The sequence below is a fragment of the Macaca mulatta genome, chromosome 8 (assembly GCF_049350105.2).
Source record: "Macaca mulatta isolate MMU2019108-1 chromosome 8, T2T-MMU8v2.0, whole genome shotgun sequence".
Classification (NCBI taxonomy): Eukaryota; Metazoa; Chordata; class Mammalia; order Primates; family Cercopithecidae; genus Macaca; species Macaca mulatta.
Genome location: NC_133413.1, coordinates 44,630,495 through 44,650,562, shown reverse-complemented (window position 1 = coordinate 44,650,562; position 20,068 = coordinate 44,630,495). Strand labels below are relative to the sequence as shown.

The window sequence follows — 20,068 nt, the reverse complement described above, 5'->3', positions numbered from 1 at the left end:
GAGTTCCTCATTCCCATTCTTAAATCCTCATTCAAGACCTGTCTCACTCACAGGCTTATGGGAGGATAAAGAGGGATGTAAATGGGAGAGGTGGGACATTTTTCCTGCTTTATAGCTTTGTCTAAGTTTGGCTTTGGCTTCATTAAGGAGCCAAGTGGGAAGTACAGGAGCACCAGCCCCTGCCCTCTGGTCCTCACTATTGTGAACATGTTGGAGGTTAGCTCAGTGCCCTTCCTATTTCCGTTAGTTTTCTGGCACCTCTTATTCTACTTCTGCTATTAGAATAGCCTATGGAAAAGGATCACATAGAGCAAGCACAGGGGAAACACTCTAGAACCAACCATTGAATGAATTACTTGGCTCTATACAATGTTCTTTTGTTCCTTCTCCATTTTCTAGGTTAAATTTATTCTTATATCATCTTAACATCTGAAACTATTTTTTATTACTATTTTATCTTACTTTTAGTGAACACTTAAAATACTTCTGATGTTACAGCAGTTTTACCATAAACCTTGCATGTCGTTTTCCGATGAATCATGAGTAACTCAACCAGACACAGCGTGAGGTCAACAGCAAACATCTGTGCCCTTGGAGACGGCCTTCTCCCCTTCACGCAGCTGGCTGGCATCAGCTAAATAGCCAGTTATTTAACACACTCAAGCCGAGCACCAGGGCAGACTGACCAGTGCTTACTGCTGAATATCTTATGCATTAAAAAGGGAAGATGAAACCAGAAGAATACAAGGGTTAATTACTAGCTTATTAGTCGTTCCACTTTTCTTCCAAAGAAAACAGTTCCGTTGAGTCTCAGGTGGATGTTGGGTAGAAGCAGGACAGCCAGACCGCGCCGCTTTGAAGTGTGGTTGCAGGGCTTGCACTCTCCCCAGTTCAGCTGTTGAAGCAGGGAAGAGACTTCAAAGCCAGCTTGCTGTTGTTTCTGCCAGTGGGGTGTGTGCAATTCCCATCGGTTTGCTTTAAGGAAAAAACGGAGAGGAATTCATCTCTCACTTGCCAGGGTTTGATGCTCATCAAACGATCTACTAGTTTGTAGTTATGACCATCTCTATCTAGTGGACACAAAGAAAACAATTCATTTCATTGTGTGACTTATATTTATTTATGTACATTAATTTTACAAATCTGATAGCCAGTTTGTGTAATTTGTTGAGATTGTGCCACGTCAGTGACAAGTAAACCACTCCTACTGCTGATTAAATTCGCTCATGGAAATATACAGTAGTTCTCCTAGGCAAAGGCAAGTTTAGAAGATTGTCCCCTTGCTGCTTTGCTACTACAACCCATAATTACAACTGTTTACAATCCTTTAGTCAGATTTAAATTCGATATATAGGCAGTGCGCTCAAACTCCTTTGTGAGTTAAGAATTATTCTATTTGGTCAGTTCACTTTGTACAATACATTTTTGAACAACACATTTTTTAAAGTAAGTGTAATTTCCCTGAATGATTTTATTTGATCTAAACCTTAATTTTCATTTAAAATGTATATTTTATTTCACAATAAGGGGAAAAGAAAATAATACTTGAAGTCATTATTAACTTTTTTTTTTTTTTTCTGAGATGAAGTCTTGCTCTGTCGCCTAGGCTGGAATGCAGTGGCATGATCTCAGCTCACTGCAACCTCCACCTCTCAGATTCACGCAATTCTGCCTCAGCCTCCCGAGTGGCTGGGATTATAGGCGCAAGCCACCACACCCTTCTAATTTTGTATTTTTAGTAGAGATGGGGTTTAACCATGTTGGCCAGGCTGGTCTCCAACTCCTGACTTCGTGATCCTCCCATCTTGGCCTCCTAAAGTGCTGGGATTTCAGGCATGAGCCACCGGGCCCAGCCAACTAATTCTTATAATTGAAAATAGCTCTAGTTCAAAAATGGATTCTTTTGACTTACGTGGACAATTAAACTTCCCCACTACTACCCAGTCAGTTTTTATTTAAATAAATATGAAAAATTAGGTAAAAACATTTCATTGTATAGTACAGAACAAGAAAAAGAGATGAAGCTCTTTGGGAAAGCTTGGCATGCCAAGTAACCAGACGGCAACATTCGCCAGTGGTAGTACTATTACCGCACAGTTGCCAACACCAACATAGAGGCATCCATTTATTCAACAGCAGGGGCCCAGTATGGCCTAAAGTAGAGCTACCTGGTGGAAATGAAACTGGGGGAAAAAACAAACTCGCTCCTGGGAGCATAATGAGGAAAAAATCTAGTTACAGAAAGCTTTTAAAATTAGCACAGGAGAATGCATCATGATGTAGAAAGGACAGTCTACCATACAAGTTCTGAAGAAGCAAAGGTCATTAATTAAAGAGCTGTTAACAGCATATTCAGGAGGCTGCAGCAGGAGAATTGCTTAAACCTGGGAGGTGGAAGTTGCAGTGAGCAGAGATTGTGCCACTGCACTCCAGCCTGGGTGACAGACTCTGTCTCCAAAAAAAAAAAAAAGAGCTGTTAACAATAAATTAATGTTATTGATCTGATCTGATACTTATCACTCACAGAATACAATCGAACAGGAAGTTATTCCAATGGTTGCATTTTTATTTTTTAATATTGTAAATGGTATAAACTCCAGGATTCCCACTTCCCAAGATGTGTTTTTATTTCTCACTGATTGTATCCTGAAGGAATCACAGGTCTTTGCAAGGTCAAGTCACCATCGCTGGTTACATATATCCTGGATATGTGCAGGTTCCCTGTGTCAAGGCCTTTTGAGCCACTTGTATTTACCTAACAATGACTTGGAGATGCAATTTAAAAAAGCAAAACAATGCACAAAACAATTGGGGAAAAGTCACAAGTAAAATAATTTTATGCAGACAGAAATGTTTTTAAAGCTGTTCACGATTAGTAGAAAGAATCAGGAGCTTGCAACAATTACTTCTGTTGCTCATTTTCTGAGGCTTCATTCCAATGAGAGCTGCACACTGTCAGCTTGGTTTTGTGGCTGCTGATAGTCGTACTTTCTTGCTATTCACAAAAACAACAAGAAAAAGAAGAGATAAAATTAATAAAACTGCAAAATGATTACTACTTAATATCATTAAATTACAGTCAAGTCATGATTCTTAATAAAGAAATAGTTTTGTCTGTTTCAGAGATAGAGTCTCCCTCTGATGCCCAGGCTGTGGTGCAGTGGCACAAACACAGCTCACTGCAGCTTCAACCTATTGGGCTCAAGCAATCCTCCCACCTCAGCTTCCCAGGTAGCTGAGACCACAGACAGACACCACCACACCCTGCTAATTTTTTTTTTTTTTGCAGAGATGGGGTCTCGCCATGTTGTCCAGGCTGGTCTTGAACTCCTGGCCTCAAGGGATCCTCTCGCCTCGGCCTCTTAAAGTGCTGGGATTACAGATACGAGCCACTGCACCCGGCTAAGTAATTAGTCTAGAATTAAAACAATTTTGTTTCTTTGGAAAAGATGTATTACACTTCATGATCCTCTAATTTCTCAACACTGCTGATGCCCATTTTTATATGTTTATTATTATTCATGTATCAGGATTATTCAGAGCTTTAAAATATAAACATTAAGCTATTAAAACTTCAAAATTATATTAATTTTTGAGACAGTGTCTCACTCTGTCACCAAGGATGGAGTGCAGTGGCACAATCATGGCTCACTGCTGCTTTGACCTCCCAGGCTCAAACAATCCTGCCACCTCAGCCTCCCAAGTAGCTGAGACTACTGGCTAACGTCACCACGCCCTGCTAATTTTTTGTATTTTTAGTAGAGACAGGGTTTCACCATGTTGCCCAGACTGGTCTTGAACTCCTGGGCTCAAACGATCATTCTGCCTTGGCCTCCCAAAGTGCTGGGATTACAGGTGTGAGCCATCATGCCTGATCTAAGCTATTAAAATTAATGTTTTGTAATTTCTTCCTTTATTACCTGTCACTTCCATCTTAAAGTTAATAATAATGCTTTTGTCCACACCATAAGGAATTTGACTATATTTTAACTTATAAATCTAACAGGCTTATTGTTGATTAAACATATAATGTCTTCAATATAAACTAGAAGAAAAAATAGATATGCAATTCTGTCTTCTTTTTGTACTTCTAAGAAATGTTTATTGAAGAAAAACTGTCTTAACCTGAAACTAGAGAAAATACAGGGCTAAAAATCTTTGTGTCATCCACTGCTTAGCTTTAAAACTTTCAATTTCTTCTGAGTTCTTGTTTTTTTGAGACGGAGTCTCACTCTGTTGCCCAGGCTGGAGCGCAGTGCACAATCTGGGCTCACTGCAAGGTCTGCCTCCTGGGTTCACGCCATTCTCCTGCCTCAGCCTCCCGAGTAGCTGGGACTACAGGTGCCCGCCACCCTGCCCTGTTCATTTTTTGTATTTTTAGTACAGATGAGTTTTCACTGTGTTAGCCAGGATGGTCTTGATCTCCTGACCTCGTGATCCACCCGCCTTGGCCTCCCAAAGTGCTGAGATTACAGGGGTGAGCCACCGCGCCTGGCCACTCTCTTCTAAGTTTTTCACCAGCCAATAAGGAGATATTATTTGTTTATGCTACTCAGGGTAGATTCAGATTTTTGTAGCCCAAAGCGTACAACTTCAGGAGTCTTCTATTTAAAAAAAGAATTCTGTTGCCTGTTTCTTCTGGAAGCACCAGATTCTGTCAGGACAAGATACATCACGAGCACTAAGGACCCTTTATGCTGGGATTCATTAAATGTGCAAATCCACACATGTGCTCACTGCTTATAAGCATAATGGCTCCCAAAGATGTCCACATCTTGTCCCATAATCTGTGCCTATGTTACCTCACAGGACAAAAGGGACTCTGAAGATGTGATTAAGGTAGGGACCTTGGCATGGGGAGATGACTCTGGATTATCTGCCCAATATAATCAGATGGGCCCTTAAAATTACAGTTTTTTTCCTGCCTAAGTTCTGAGAGAAGGAGATGTGGACATGAAATAGTCAGAAAGATGCAATGCTTTGCAGATGGAGGAAGGGACTGTGACCCAAGGAGTGTGGATGGTCCTGAGAAGCTGGAGGAGGCAAAGACAGGGATTTTCCTTAGAGGCTCTAGAATAACAGAACCATGCAGGCACCCTAAAGTTAGCACAGTACAGCTGCTGTGGAGCTTCTAACCCACACAACTGTAAGACAACATGTTCGTGTGGTTTAAGCCACTACATTTGTGGTAATTCGTTACAGCAGCAATTAGCACAGAAAACTAATATACCTTGCAAACAGAAATTCGGATCAATTTTATTTTACATCATTCCCATCAAAAAAGAAATAAACTGTGGGTTTATAATGTATCTGCTGTGTTACTGAGCATATTACTGACAGTGGATAACTTGTTTTGCGTATGTGTCAATAAAAACTTAGTTCTTTACTTAGAATTTTTCATACAGAGCTCCTGGCTCTGTATTTTTTTTTTTTTTTTTTTTTTTGTGAGATGAAGTTTCACTCTTGTCCCCCAGCCTGGAGTGTAATGGCGTGATCTCTGCTCACTGCAACCTCTGCCTCCTGGGTTCAAGCGATTCTCCTGCCTCAGCCTCCTGAGTAGTTGGGATTACAGGTGCCCACCACCACGTCCAGCTAATTTTTGTACTTTTAGTAAAGACGGGGTTTCACCACGTTGGCTAGCTGGTCTCGAACTCCTGACCTCAAGTGATCCGCCCGTCTCAGCCTCCCAAAGTGCTAGGATTACAGGCATGAGCCACCATGCCTGGTCCCAGGCTCTGTACTTTTTTTTTTTTTTTTTTTTTTAGCAATACTTATGTTTCTTTAAAAGAATTTTTTTAATGTGGTAAAATATACATAACATAAACTTTACCGCTTTAACCATTTTTAAGTGTACACTTCAGTGGTATTTCATGTACTCGCATTGCTGTGACCATCACCACCATCTATCCACAGAGCTCTTCTCATCATCCCCAACTGAACTCTGGACCCATTAAACTCCCTATTCCCCTCTTCTGCAGCCCCTGGCAACCACCATTCTACTTTGTATCTCTATGATTTGCCTCATGTAAGTGAAATAATCCAATATTTGTTCTGTTGTGACTGACTTATTTCACTTAGTATACCATCTTTGAGGTTCATCCACGTGTAGCATGTCAGAATGGACTTCCTTTTTTTCTTTTTTTGAGACGGAGTCTTGCTCTGTCGCCCAGGCTAGAGTCCAGTGGCGTGATCTCAGGTCACTGCAACCTCCGCCTCCTGGGTTCAAGTGATTCTCCTGCCTCAGCCTCCCAAGTAGCTGGGATTACAGGCACCCACCAATGCGCCCAGCTAATTTTTGTATTTTTGGTAGAGATGGGGTTTCGCCATCTTGGCCAGCCTGGTCTTGAACTCCTGACCTTGTGATTCACCTACCTCAGTCTCCCAAAGTGCTGAGATTGTAGGTGTGAGCCACCGCTCCCAGCCAGAATGTCCTTCCTTTTAAGGGCTGAATAACATTCTATTGTATGCACCACACTTTGTTTATTCATTCATCTGCTGAGGACATGTGGGTGATTTCCACCTTTTGACTATAGTGAATAATGCTGCTATGTTGAATTAAGTTATATGCCTTATTTTGAGCCAGTATCACATGCAAATGGCATAAAATACAAAAGGAAAAGGATAAGTATCTGAAAAACATATTAAACATCTGAAAAAAGTACTAAGTTTTCATTACTTACGATTTCTAATAACATTTTGCTAAATGAACTCAATTCCAGAAAATCTATTTTAAACATGCATATGTGTATCTTTCAGCACAGAATACACTTACAAATGGAATACATTTCCAGTTGTTGTCTCAAACGAATCTTGCTTATTGTGTCATAAAAGTTGGGCTCTGACAAAGTTTCCTCTGTAGGTGGCACGCTGAATATCCTCATAATTCTCCTTTTGTTCCTAAACACAAAATCCATGCAGTTTTGTATTAACGTCTATAGAGTTGTAATATGCTTATAATCCTGGTCATCAGCAGCTGTGGCAAAAGGACTTAAATGACAACAAGCCCATTTTACTTTCTATTTTGTCTTTGAGAGCTGCTTCCTTGGCTCAAAGTATTATTTCTTTCATTAAAAAGTATGAGGCCGTGAGAAAAGTAAGTAGCTGAACACATCCAATTAACACAACAAAGTGAAGTTCCTCCATTGTGATTCTCCTCAATCCCCAAAAGCCAAATATCCTATGAGAAAATCACAAACAAGAAAACAGCTGATTTTTCCTTCCTTTCCCGTCATCCAGATAAAGCTAAATGACTGAGCTGGAGAATAAATTGAATGTGAGCAGACCTTAATTTTAGAAAGTAATGAATAAACATATTTCTTAAATACAATAGCATGGCCTTAGTGGAGACATCTTTTTAAAATTAAGAACAGCGTGCCTCCGCTTTTAAAAGAAACATGGGGAGGCGGTGGTGGCTTAGAGGAAAATGGTCACCTGCCAGGTCATCAGTGATGGTCAGGGAGCCTCCTCTCACCACCCCTAGAGTTCATGAGCCAACAGGCCAGCTGCTCCAGGAGGGTTCAGCTGAGATCTGGGTGCAAGTGGGGGCTCTGAATGATTCCTCAGGCCAAACTTAAATTATTTCTGGATTACTAATTACCTTGAACTCTCGAATGCCTTTTTACCTTGGGAGAGGATACCTGTAAAGTATGTGTCTGCAGAAGTATCCCAATGTAACACTGCTCTTCCTCTTTTTAAAGCATCCCTGCACCTCCCCCTTTTTACTGTACTTCTGGGAAAGGAGCCAGGGAATGTGGAAAAGCAGTTAAATTAAGCTACAACATCTGGAATTAAGGCAGGAAATATTCATTGAAGATTTACACTATACGGCACACCAGGGACCCAAAGGTAAAAGACAATAAAGACATGTTGTAGAAAGGACAAACAAGTAATCAGATAAGACTAACGCTGTTTAATAAGTGCTATCATACAGTCATGCACAAAAAACAAGGAAAAGCTTATACTGGTTGAAGGGAGATTTGCTGAATACATAGGAGTCAGTGTTTCTGCATTCAGGGACTTAAGCCAAAACAATGTGCTCAATGAAGGGTGACAATGAACCCAGGCTGGATGATAAAATTGGGCTATATTAGAAATTACAGAATTGAGAGTTTAGTGCAGCTGGCCTGGGGGCTAAGAGTGGTACTTAACTCTCTATTTCTTAAAGCAATGGATTTTTTTTGTTTTTGTGATGGAGTCTTACTTTGTTGCCCAGGCTGGAGTGCAGTGGCACGATCTTGGCTCACTGCATCCTCCTCCCAGGTTCAAGTGATGCTCCTGCCTCGGCCTCCTGAGTAGCTGGCATTACAGGATCGCGCCATCACGCCCAGCTAATTTTTGTATTTTTAGTAGAGACGGGGTTTCACCATGTTGGCCAGGCTGGTCTTGAACTCCTGATCTCAGGAGATCCACCTGCCTCAGCCTCCCAAAGTGCTGGGATTACCGGTGTGAGTCACCAGGTCTGGTCAGCAATGGGGTTTTCAGAGCCAAACCTTGGCCACCAATGCTTGAGACCAGAGTGGACAGTGTCTGTCAGCACTAGAACAAAAATTATAATGAAATTTATTTTATTTATTTATTTTTTGAGATGGAGTCTCGCTCTGTCACCAGGCTGGAGTGCAGTGGTGCGATCTCGGCTCACGGCAACCTCCAACTCCCTGGTTCGTGATTCTCCTGCCTCAGCCTCCCAAGTAGCTGGGATTACAGGCACGTGCCACCACGTCCAGATACTTTTTGTATTTTTAGTAGAGACAGGGTTTCACCATGTTGTCCAGGATTGTCTCAATTTCCTGACCTCGTGATCCACCCATCTTGGCCTCCCAAAGTGCTGGGATTACAAGTGTGAGCCACTGCACCCAGCCTGATGCAATTACTTTTATGTATTCATTTCATATTTCTTAAACTTGCAAAACTTGTAAATGCACAGTTTTTATCTACCCTGAGAAACAAAAATTTACCTTTTGGCATACATGAAGAGACCGAAGCTAACAAGGATAACTATCAAGTAAACATTGGTGGCTTCATTCCAGGCTTCGTGAACAGTATAATCAATAGAACCATCGTCACCCATCACTCCATAACCCCCAGCCATGGGGCTGTAAGAGAGAAAAGAAAGTAGGGTTTCTTTTAATTAATGATGGTAGCACTGTCTGGAGAAGGGCTGGCAAACATATGGCCTACTGGCCAAATCCAGTCCACTGCCTGTTTGTGTGTGGCCCGTGAGCCAAGAATGGGATTTACATTTCTAAGTGGCACATTTTAAATGGTGCAGTTGGCCCTCTCTATCTGACAGTTCTGCATCCGCATAATCAACCGTGAAAGGAAAATATTTGCAAAAACAATACAAATTTAAAAAAATACATTATACCAACTATTAACATAGCATTTACATTGTACTAGGTATTATAAGTGCTTAGAGATGATTTAAAGTACACAGAGGATGTGCTTAGGTTATATGCAAATACTATGCCACTTTATATCGGGACTTGGGCATCTATGGATTTTGATATCTGAGGGGGTCCTGGCACCAATCTCCCGAATACCAAGGACTGCACCTACACAATATTGATTTTGTTTCAAAGTCCACAAAACCTAAAATATTTACAATCTGGCCCCTTAAGAAACTTGGGATAAAAAATAATATTACTAAAAGGACTGAGCTTGAAATGTTATTGCAGCTTCCAAATTGTAACACCCAGAGGAAAGTAACAGAATACTTTAAAACAGAGACTTCGCTGGTGCCTGTAATCCCAGCACTCTGGGAGGCCGAGGTGGGCGATCACCTGAGGTCAGGAGTTCAAGACCAGCCTGGCTAACATGGTGAAACCCTGTTTCTACTAAAAATACAAAAAATTAGCTGGGCATGATGGCAGGTGCCTGTATTTCCAGTTACCCGGGAGGATGAGGCAGAAGAATCGCTTGAACCTGGGAAGCGGAGGTTGCAGTGAGCCAAGGTCAGGCCACTGCACTGCAGCCTGGGTGACAGAGTGGGACTCTATTCAAAAAAACAAAAACAAAAAACACAGAGACTCAACACCTGGCTGTGCTGCTACAAAAGTGTTGCACAGCAGCCTAGCAAGGATGTGACAGCCAGAACACGGCTCTCTCACCCCCCATGCCTCCCATACTGGGAAAGGTTTGGAGCTTTATCTAGCTTTGGCCTGCTGGACAAATTTGGTTGAAAGAAGCTATGGGATGAAAAGATACATTTTGCTATTGACACAGCTGTGACATCTACCCTAGGAAATGCATTCTTTGGACATTCCCACAGAAAGTTAGAGTGGTCACAGCAAGTGCATCAAATAGCAAGTAAAAGTAATGACTTCTTCTTTGTGTTAGAGAAGTTCACTGAATTTTTCCTTAAAGAGAAAGTTCCTCCCTTGTGTTGGGACATAAAAGGTAAGGCTAAGTAAAATGACCTAATACGTAAAGAAAATCCAGAAGTGTTGTTTTAGACACTCTATATACAGGAGAAAAATGGACAAATATAGGTGATAGCTGCACTGTAGTTTCTGAGAATCAGTCATTTTCTAATACCAAGAAAAAGAGTCTAAAAAGTTTTCGGTGACTTTTTCTACGCTGCCTACAATAATGAAGGCATTGCAAAAATTCTTCCACTAAAATGTCTTGCAGGAGTCCATGCTGTAAGCCTCCGAAGTGTTCATTAGTGTAGATTTGGCCAGCTAGTTAATATATATGTACTGAGGGCAGAGTTCTTTCTTCTAGCTTGCCTCTATATAAGAAGAATGCAGTTTCATTAAGAACAGAGAGGTCTGTTCCTAAGCCACGTGGCATGTTTTTGCCTTTCTGACAACTTGTCTTTGTCAGAAGTTTGGGGACATACTGTACTCCTTTAGCATAAAGTGAGTATCATGAACAGCCATTTAACTTCAACTCTTCACACTGAAGGCAGGAGTGATTTCACTAAAATAACTATGGGTGTCTGCTGAATATAAAGATTGGTCTCGTGAAAATTAGCCAGGAACAATAAAAACAGAACTTAAATTGTAAACATTTGTAGATGCACTATCTAAATATTATTTAAACACTAGACTATACCCAATTCCTAGATACTGAAGACTGGCTGTGGATTTTTTTTTGAGTGAGAGGTACAGAGGTATTTGGCATATTGACAGTTTGAATTCTTATTCCTCAAAACTAAATTCCAGAGTTCCTCTGAATGTAACTTTATGGTTTATAGTAAGTAATCAGCCTACTTCAGACATGGAAACTTTTGGAAGCCCAGACACTATAACTGTCTGTATAATTTATGGAATCTCAAACTTCGTTGGTGCCAAAGTGTAAAATAGCAACCACCACCACCGTGTTTGGCAAAAAAAAGATGACTTTATGTGTCTTGATTTGAGATGCTGCAGAAGCCCCAGGACAATTATGCAGCAGGGAGGCAGCTTTCGGGATTGAGAGCTATTAACAAATTAGGCAAGAAACGGGGAGCCATACAGCACTGGCCACTAGAACATTTCATCAGTGTCATTTATCTGACAAATTACAAAATGTTTCCTATTTTCTAATGACAAAATGGATCAGAATCAGGTTAATTTCTTGCTTTAATTTTTCACAAGATGTTGTTAATGTGCCACATGGAATGTATATACATGTACCACAGTAAATGGTATATTCCTACTCAAAGCGCTACTTCCTCCTGCCCCAAATATGCAGGTCTTTAATTACACTTAGGAAAAAATTTCTAATTACTGCTGACACAGAACGGTAAAATTAAACGTGAATTATACAACCTATATTATACAACATGATTGGTATGTCATGAGGTCACTCTTCTGTGCTTCCAGGGACATGCACTTGAGTTATTTTTAGGAGTGTAGTTGTGAAAGATTTGCAGAGGGGAGGCCTTTCCCTCCCAGTCCTCAATCATGATCAATGGCATGACTTTGTAAGGCTGCCAGGAGTAAGGAGTGCTCTGGTCCTGAGTCACAGTACAGACCCACAGCCCACATGCAGCCTGAACTATGACCCCGTCCCCTCCTTCTCGGCATGCCACAGTGTAACCAAGTGTACACACATACACCTGTTGCGTGCTTACTGTGTACCACCACAGCCTTCCTCTGGAATCTAAAGCAAGATACCTTTTTTCACATTTTCCTGTAATGTAATGCTTGAACTATTTCAGTAAGGAGAGGCTAGGATGGGCTGAATTAAGTTCCAAGTAAACATGTGTATCTAAAGTTGCCAATATATGACAACTACGAGTTGGTTTTAGGTTGCCAAACTTTCAGGATGAGAACTACGTTTTCTTTCCTTTCTTTTCTTTTCTTTTTTTTTTAAAAACAGGGTCTCGCTCTGCCACCCAGGCTGGAGGGCAGTGGTGCGATCTCGGCTCACTGCAGCCTCCACCTCCCGGAATAGAGGGATTCTCCTGCCTCAGCCTCCCAAGTAGTTGGGAATACAGGCAAGTGCCACCATGCCTGGGTAATTTTTTTTTTGTTTTTTAAAGTCGGGGGAGTGGGGGGTCCTCTCACTATACTACCCAGGCTGGTTTCAAAACTCCTGAGCTCAGGCAATCTGCCCGCCTCAGCCTCCCAAAGGGCTGGATTACAGGCGTGAGCCACCATGCCCAGCCGAGAACTACTTTTTCTAGGGACTAGGTCACTGTATCATAGGCTTTAAAATCTGTGTCGTGATTTTGGGTTCCTCATGCCACGTCTAGGTGGTTCTAAAACTGACCACCGCTTGTCATCGTACATTCATGTTACCATTTTTGTCTCTCACTTAGAACTTTGTTATTTTGATACAAATTCACATTGGAACCACTTAGTTCCTAGAGTCCCTTACAACAAAATCCTCTGCATCAATAAATGGGATTTCTTTCTCTCATCCCTCTGAAACACTAAAGGCTTGGCATCCTGAAGCAGAAGAGTACATACAAGCTCACAGGCCTGCACCCAACATCGAGGAAAGCAATTCACAGGTGCTGGGCAGTACACAGAGTCACTGAATCATCCCAACAACCCTGCTGGGCGGCACTAAAGCTCCATTTTACAGGAAAAGAAGCTGGGGTGGCGGCGGTGGTTATATAACTTGCCCAAAGCCACACGGGCCAGGGCGTGGAGGCGCGGGGCTGTTACACACACGACTCCCAAACCTGAACTCTTCCAGCCTTGGCCCCGATCCTGGGAGACCTGCTCCTTCCGGAAGAAAGTCAAGTGGAGCAGGGAGAAAATGTAATCCTCTCCCAGGAAGCGGCCCGGGTCCCGGGGCGGCCAGGCTCTAGGGACGTTTCCGCCGCCCGCAGGCTGCGCGTGATTCAGCCTCAACCCTCCCGCTGAGCCCCCACCGCCCTGGCAGATGGGCCGCCGCGACTGGGCCGTGTGCGCTTCCGGAAGCGGGCGACTGGCTGCTCCACGCGACGCCGAGGAGCTCCGCGCCTGGACCGGGCAGGTGGTCGGAGCTTCGGGGACCGCACGGGACCTGGGGCGGGCGGGCGGCGACCCCCCCCTTACTCTCGCGTCCGGGGCGGGGCGGGCGGCGCGGGGCGGGGCCGGGTGACGCGGCCCCGCCGGGGACTGGGAGGCGCGGGGACGCGGGGCCACTCACGCTGCCAGCTCCGGAGGCGGCACGCGGCCAGCGCTGCTCCGCTCCGGGGCTCTTTCCCCCGGAGTCGGGGCCGGGCGCGCGGGAACCGGTTACCGAGCGGACCTGGACGCCCTCTGCCTTCGTCATTTCCTGCCGGCCGATCGGTTTCCGGATGAAACGAGGAGCCAGGTCTTTTTTTTTTTTTTTTTTTTTTTTTTTTTCCTTCCCCCCCTCCCTTTCCCCTTTTCAGTTTTTTGAGCCGGAGAGACGCAGCTGCGGTCCCCGTGCCGCCCCCGGGCGCGTGAGTGGAGCCGGGCTCCTTTCCCCTCCCCCGCCGCGACCCCCGCCCGGGCTGCGCGCACCGCCCCCCGCAAGCCCCCTGCCCGGACTCCCGGGCTCCCGCGGGTGGGGGCCGGGCTGGCGGGCGCCGGCGGGGCTAGAGGCGGCGGCGGGTTGCGTCCCACGCGCCTGCTGGCCCACGTGGACCTGGCCGTCGCTTGCCGTGCGGCGCCTTTGCGAAAACTCGACGGAAGTGTCAGGGACCCGGGATTACCTGCGAATGCCGGGCGCCTCCTGCTCCGCTGTGCGCGCGTGGGGCGGGACTCGGAGGGGGAGGGGTCGTGTATGTTGTCCCACCTGGCGCGATGAAGCTGGGCAGCACAGAGGATTTCTTTTTTAGTCTTGAGGGCATAGAGTCCCTTTTCCTATTCACGTGTACTCTTAAGAAAGCGTCTGTTCTCCAAACTGGCTTTCTATTCTCCCCGTCCTAAATGGTGCGTGGCTGACACCGTAGTGTTTTCAAAACTGGATTTGGCCAGGATGCTATAGCATTGTCAGTGTAAGTGCCTTTTGGCTATTTTTATTTAATTGTGTGGTGACTTGACAGAAGTGTTTCCCAGCTTGACAAAGGTAATGAATTTGCATAGGATTTCAGCATCAGTATGGAAGTGATCAGATGTCAGTGGTTGGTGCCACCTTGCAAATAAATGGCCACTGGTCCACGTAGTTCGTCTTTATACATTTTGAGCAAGTTCTCTAGGACCAGCTGACTGGTAATTATAAGTCACAGGAAACCCTGCAGAGATGAGAGCTAACATTGAACACTTAACAAGTTTTTCTATTCTTTGTTTCATCTGTTACAATTAAACTCACTTTTGTCTAGGGTAAGACCATTAGTTTACGCAAAAACATACTAGCTTAATTTACGGTATTTATATGTATTTATATATAGTGTATATATAATCATATATATATAGTTGTATAACATTTAGTTTGACTCTAAAGTTGGAAAATGAGGAAAATAACAGGTGATGTTGAGTACTGATTGTTTGCGTGGCCTGTGCCAAATGGTGTGCATGCTTTATGTCACTTAATCTCAAAAGATTTGAATACATGAGTTTGATTTCAGTGTGTCCACGTGTGAAACGTGTACATTATTGTTATTGTTTTGTTTTTTTGAGACGGGGTTTTGCTTTTGTTGTCCAGGCTGGAGTTCAATGGCACTATCTTGACTCACTGTGACCTCCGCCTCCCGGGTTCAAGCGATTCTCCTGCCTTAGCCTCCCAGGTAGCTGGGATTACAGGCGCCCGCCACCACGCCCAGCTAAGTTTTGTATTTTTAGTAAAGACGGGGTTTCACCATGTTGGCTAGGCTGGTCTCGAACTCCAGACCTCAGGTGATCCGCCTGCCTTGGCCTCCCAAAATGCTGGGATTACAGGCGTGAGCCACAGCCACCGCTCCCAGCAAACGTGTACATTAAATACTTGTTTCTGCTTTTGTAAAATAAGAGTGTTGGCAATATAAAATGTTACCCATAGAGTAAATTAATGTGTTGTTTCAAGTTGGAATATGGCTTTAAAAATTCATAAAAGTACAATTAGTCCCTTTATTTAGGTGCTGAATAGTTTCCAAAGCCCTGTGTCTCTTATTTATCAAAGTCTCCATTATATAACATTGTTGCCCAGTGAACAGGCCACATTGGAAAAAGGTAAATATTGAGAAAGCCCTAATGGTCCTTTGTTAAATGGCCCCCTCTTTCCATATTTAATTTCTAAGTGACATTCCTAATTAAGGGTAAACAAACATAATGAAACAAGACTAATTTTCTAATACCAAACTAAAAAAAAAAACAAAAAACACTGGACTGGCTATTTGTTGATGAGTCTAGCGCAGTTTTACTGGGCATTTGAATGTTAAGGATGTTATTTACATTGTAGGTAGTTGTGAAAGATTTGTGTGTCTAAGTTTTTGGTTTGCCTTTAAATGTCTTGAACATATGCTTAGTATTGAGTCCAGTACTTTGTGCATTAATAGTAAGTTTTTGATTGGATTTAATTGAATAGTTTTGGCTTCCTTAATTTTAGTTTGAAGATAGAATTTAATGATTTGTGTAGGCATAACAGTTCCAATTAACAATGATTCTGAGATGAGCGTAGGGTTTAACTTAACAGTTCACATTTTCTTGGGAGTTGAAAGGACTGGAGAGTTGGATGTGTGTCTTCTTTGTAATTAAAAAGCATATGGAACTTAGCTATCAGAAGATTCTGGTGGTCCGTCTTTGGGAAGAGGAAGAGATTAAGAATGCTTTGCTAGTCAGTATTTACAAAAGGGTTTCTTTACTTAAAGTCATTTTCTTTGGGGAGGGGAGGAGTTGAGAGTTGTCATCAATGGAAGGATCTTAGAATGAAAAAGATGTACATGTTTTCTTTTGGAGTGAATTTGTGACTGGAGATGGGGTTTCATCGTGTTAGCCAGGATGGTCTCGATCTCCTGACCTCATGATCCGCCCGCCTCAGCCTCCCAAAGTGCTGGGATTACAGGTGTGAGCCACTGTGCCCGGCCTATGTGCTTTTTAAAGATGGCACTGATTTAGAATACAGTATATTACAGTACATGAAAAAATTTTGGAATTTCTGTATGGTTGTCACTGTTGGAAAGCCATAGTGAGTGTAGTAACAGCATTGGCTCCTGTTCATAAGGCGTTTAAATGATGTGTTTCCTATGACAGGAAGACAAGCCTTTCTCATTCCTTCAAAATTTGGCTCTCAGATGGAGTGCCCTTTAAGCTCCCTGAATGCAGGGACTTCTTCTGTTTCACTCATTGTCTTTTCCCTGGGGCCTAGAACAGAACCTGGCAAACAGTGCTACGTAAACCTTTGTAGAATGAGCACGTTCCACTTTCCACTAGTGAAGATCCCACCTGCCTTTAGGTGCAGGGCCACTCCAGCCTCACTTTCTCTGCAATCTGCAGCCCACAATGACTCTTTGAACATTTACTGTGTATACCACACTCTGTGACAGTTAATCTTTTATAGCTTTATATTGATACATGAGTGTTTCATGTATTTTGTTTCCTCACCCAAAATATAAGCTCTTCAATGCTATGGGATGTCCTATTTTTGAGAATTGCCTTGGTATCCGGTATAGTATATAATATTATATATTACATCTATAATATATATTATATATTACATCTATAATATATAATATATATTACATATAATATAATATTACATCTATTTTATATAATATATATTACATCTATTATATGTTATATATTATATATGTAATAATATTATATAGAATAGATGTAATATATATTATATATATAGAGAGAGTAGGTTTATATTTACCTATTAAATGAATGTTACTGTGGGGAAACATCAAAGATATTCAAAATGGTAGGTAATATTTTAGTTAGGCAAACCTAGTGTACACATGTGAAACAGTACTAGAATTTGGAGCTAAATAAGAGTTAATACTTATGTTGTGCTTAAAATGTGAACCTCACAACAATCCTTTGAAGTAGGTACAATTATTTCCTCATTTTTCAGAGGAAGAAATGGAGACACAGCAAAGTAATTAAGTTTCTTGCTCAAGATCGTACCGGAAATCATAAGGAGGCAGTCTGGCTCCAGAGGCAGTGTGGTTTCTCTGGGGATATTTACTTTATACTTCGAAGGGAGATCTAAGCACTACTTTTGCAGCTGTAAGAGATGCTCTTTTAAAAATTTCAAAGTAGCGTAAGAGATTGCAGTGTCTCTAAACTGCAGAAGGAATGCTGGATTTTCTATAGAGAGGACATTGATAATGGAATGGTTAAGGGGACATTATATATTGAAATGACTAAAGATGGGGGAGAGAAACTGAAGTTTGAATCTCAAAGCTGAGGATTATAATTCTTTATAGATGCTGAATTCTAGAACAGTGATTCACCAGGACATAGGACAATGACTGCTTGTTACTAATTTAGTATCAAAAAACTTATGCCAAATAAAATAATATTGAATGACACTGGATATCTTACTGCATTTCTTTTTTTAAACGCTTACCAGATTTGATGCCCTAGCGGTAGTAATTTACCTTAATGTGGGTATTACTAAAGGTTTCCTATACACTTCTGTCCATTTGCTTTGTCTTTTTGTGAAAAAAAAATTTTTTTTTTTTTTTTGAGACAGGTTCTCACTCTGTCGTCCAGGTTAGAGTGCAGTAGTGTGATCTCACTGCAGCCTCTGCCTCAAGCAATCCTCCCACCTCAGCCTCCAGAGTAGCTGGGGCTACAAGCACGCACCACTGTGCTCAACTAATTTTTAAATTTTGTGTAGAGATGAGGTCTCACTATACTGCCCAAGCCAGTCTTGAACTCCTGGGCTCAAACAACCCTCCTCCTCAGCGTCCCAAAATGCTGGGTACGTCAGTGAGCCATTGTGCCTGGCCTTTTTGTATAATTTATTTTTTTTTAGACAGGATCTGGCTTTGTCGCCCAGGCCGGAGTGCAGCAGCACCATCTCGCCTCACTGCAGCCTCCGCCTCCCGGGTTCAAGTGATTCTCCTGCCTCAGCCTTCTGAGTAGTTGTGATTATAGGCACTTGCCACCACACCAGCTAATTTTTTTTTTTTTTTGAGACGGAGTCTCGCTCCTACGCCCAGGCTGGAGTGCAGTGGCGCGATCTTGGCTCACTGCAAGCTCCGCCTCCCGGGTTTACGCCATTCTCCTGCCTCAGCCTCCCGAGTAGCTGGGACTACAGGCGCCCGCCACCTCGCCCGGCTAGTTTTTTGTATTTTTTAGTAGAGACGGGGTTTCACCGTGTTAGCCAGGATGGACTCGATCTCCTGCCCTCATGATCCGCCCGTCTCGGCCTCCCAAAGTGCTGGGATTACAGGCTTGAGCCACCGCGCCCGGCCTAATTTTTGTATTTTTAATAGAAGACAGGGTTTCACCATGTTGGCCAGGCTGGTCTCAAACTGCTGACCTCAGGTGATCCACCCACCTTGGCCTCCTAAACTGCTGGGATTACAGGTGTGAGCCACCATGCCCAGCTTTTTTGTAGAATCTTGATCCACTCTTTCAGGTTGTATTGAGCAATAGAGAACACTGTTGGGGTCAGGAGGTCTCTTCAAACCAAGTAATACTGTGGTGGAAAAAAATGTAAAATTGCATGGTTGATTTGGTGACACACCTGGAATAAAGTCAGTTTGAAGCTGTTTAGAATTAGATGAGGGCCTACAAATATCAGCAAGATTAAGAACAGTGGTATTTCTCTGAAAGCGTCAGTATGTCTCCCTTTTGTTGGGAGCTGACAGTATGATTTTGGGGGGCATTGGGCATCAACGGTCACTGAATCTAAATGGCTCCACAGATAGGGGAGTATATACATCACCATACCAGCTGTCCAAGAATCAGGAGGAAGTACCCTTGAATGAAGCATGGGCTGCAAGCCTGGTTAGCAGCCAGGGAGGACACACATACACGTTGCAGGTACAGTATTCTGTATTACACAGATTGTTTCCACTGGGAAGGCTGTTATGTCATTTATCTTGAGGGTAGCTTCAGAATTTGAGTCAGTGATGAAATGACGTGCTGCTTTCGTTATGCTCCCGTAAGAAGAACATTACATATTTTGGGATGGCCTGCGTAAAAGAAACTTGTGATAATGAATATTGACCTACACCTTGTGTTCTGTTTAAGTATCTGAGGAAGTAATTTGGAAAACTTGAATTAAAATAATCTATATTGAAGTTTTTATCCAATTTGCACGTTAGCCCTAATCTTCATTTCAGGCTCTTCCCTGAATGGAAAACTTTTAGGGAAAGAGAGAGTGATATACTGATTAATTTATTTTTAGCCTACAAAGCTAGGATAATTTAATGAAATCTCTACTAGTGCCATGTTATGAATTTTAGGGTTGGAGAGCTAGATTCTGGACATGATCTATTCTTTAACTAGGAATGTACAGCAGAATGACCCAGGGTTTATCCTGAAAGTAACACTTAACCCTTGAGATGCAGATTTGGTAGAGCTGCTGCCACAGGCCCTGGACATCAGTATTAAACCATCCTTAAGTGATTCTGGTGCCTCTTCTCCCGTAAGAAAAACCAGTCCTGTATTTTATATTTAAGAAGACCTGGGCAAACAAATGACTTGCCTAGATTTGGTTCAGTGGTACGAAGATTTAATCACCAGATAATACAGTTTCAGAATCCTATGGCTGGAAGAAGTTTACCAAGTCATCAATTCAG

At 42.7% G+C, this 20,068-nt stretch overlaps 2 protein-coding genes across 31 annotated transcripts in view; one reads left to right on the top strand and one right to left on the bottom strand.

Annotated features, from left to right (window-relative positions):
- Positions 1–2,545: 2,545 nt before the first annotated feature.
- On the bottom strand, positions 2,546–14,139 carry SMIM19 (small integral membrane protein 19). Of its 4 annotated transcripts, none has more exons than XM_001098943.5 (4): positions 12,900–13,700; positions 8,955–9,092; positions 6,773–6,897; positions 2,546–2,995 (listed from the first exon to the last, which is right to left on the bottom strand). In XM_001098943.5, the coding sequence occupies exons 2-4, from the start codon at positions 9,086–9,088 to the stop codon at positions 2,931–2,933; spliced, it is 324 nt and encodes a 107-aa protein (XP_001098943.2). In that variant the 5' UTR covers positions 9,089–9,092; positions 12,900–13,700; the 3' UTR covers positions 2,546–2,930. The 4 variants fall into 4 exon arrangements, with proteins under 4 accessions (XP_001098943.2, XP_001098632.2, XP_001098838.2 ...); XM_001098632.5 differs by having other exon boundaries at positions 13,118–13,700; XM_001098838.5 differs by having other exon boundaries at positions 13,570–13,700.
- Positions 13,009–20,068, top strand: part of SLC20A2 (solute carrier family 20 member 2) — a 128,108-nt gene continuing 121,048 nt past the window's right edge. For 9 of the 27 annotated variants that reach the window (XM_015145239.3, XM_077942567.1, XM_077942552.1 and 6 more), the window contains exon 1: positions 13,564–13,737. The gene's annotated coding sequence lies outside the window, so the exon portion shown is untranslated. Of the gene's footprint in view, positions 13,414–13,563; positions 13,850–14,101; positions 14,387–19,188; positions 19,308–20,068 lie in introns of those variants that run through there. The other 18 variants (XM_015145244.3, XM_077942573.1, XM_028852239.2 and 15 more) reach the window with 12 other exon arrangements.

Excerpts from the sequence above, each read along its gene's own strand:
- SMIM19 (NM_001194105.1), bottom strand. The coding sequence starts at position 9,088 with ATGGCTGGGGGTTATGGAGTGATGGGTGACGATGGTTCTATTGATTAT. Across the intron at positions 6,898-8,954 it reads CTCTTCATGTATGCCAAAAG|GAACAAAAGGAGAATTATGA; the intron begins GTAAATTTTTGT and ends TTTTGTGTTTAG. Across the intron at positions 2,996-6,772 it reads ACTGGAAATGTATTCCATTT|CAAGAAAGTACGACTATCAG; the intron begins GTAAGTGTATTC and ends TTTTGTGAATAG.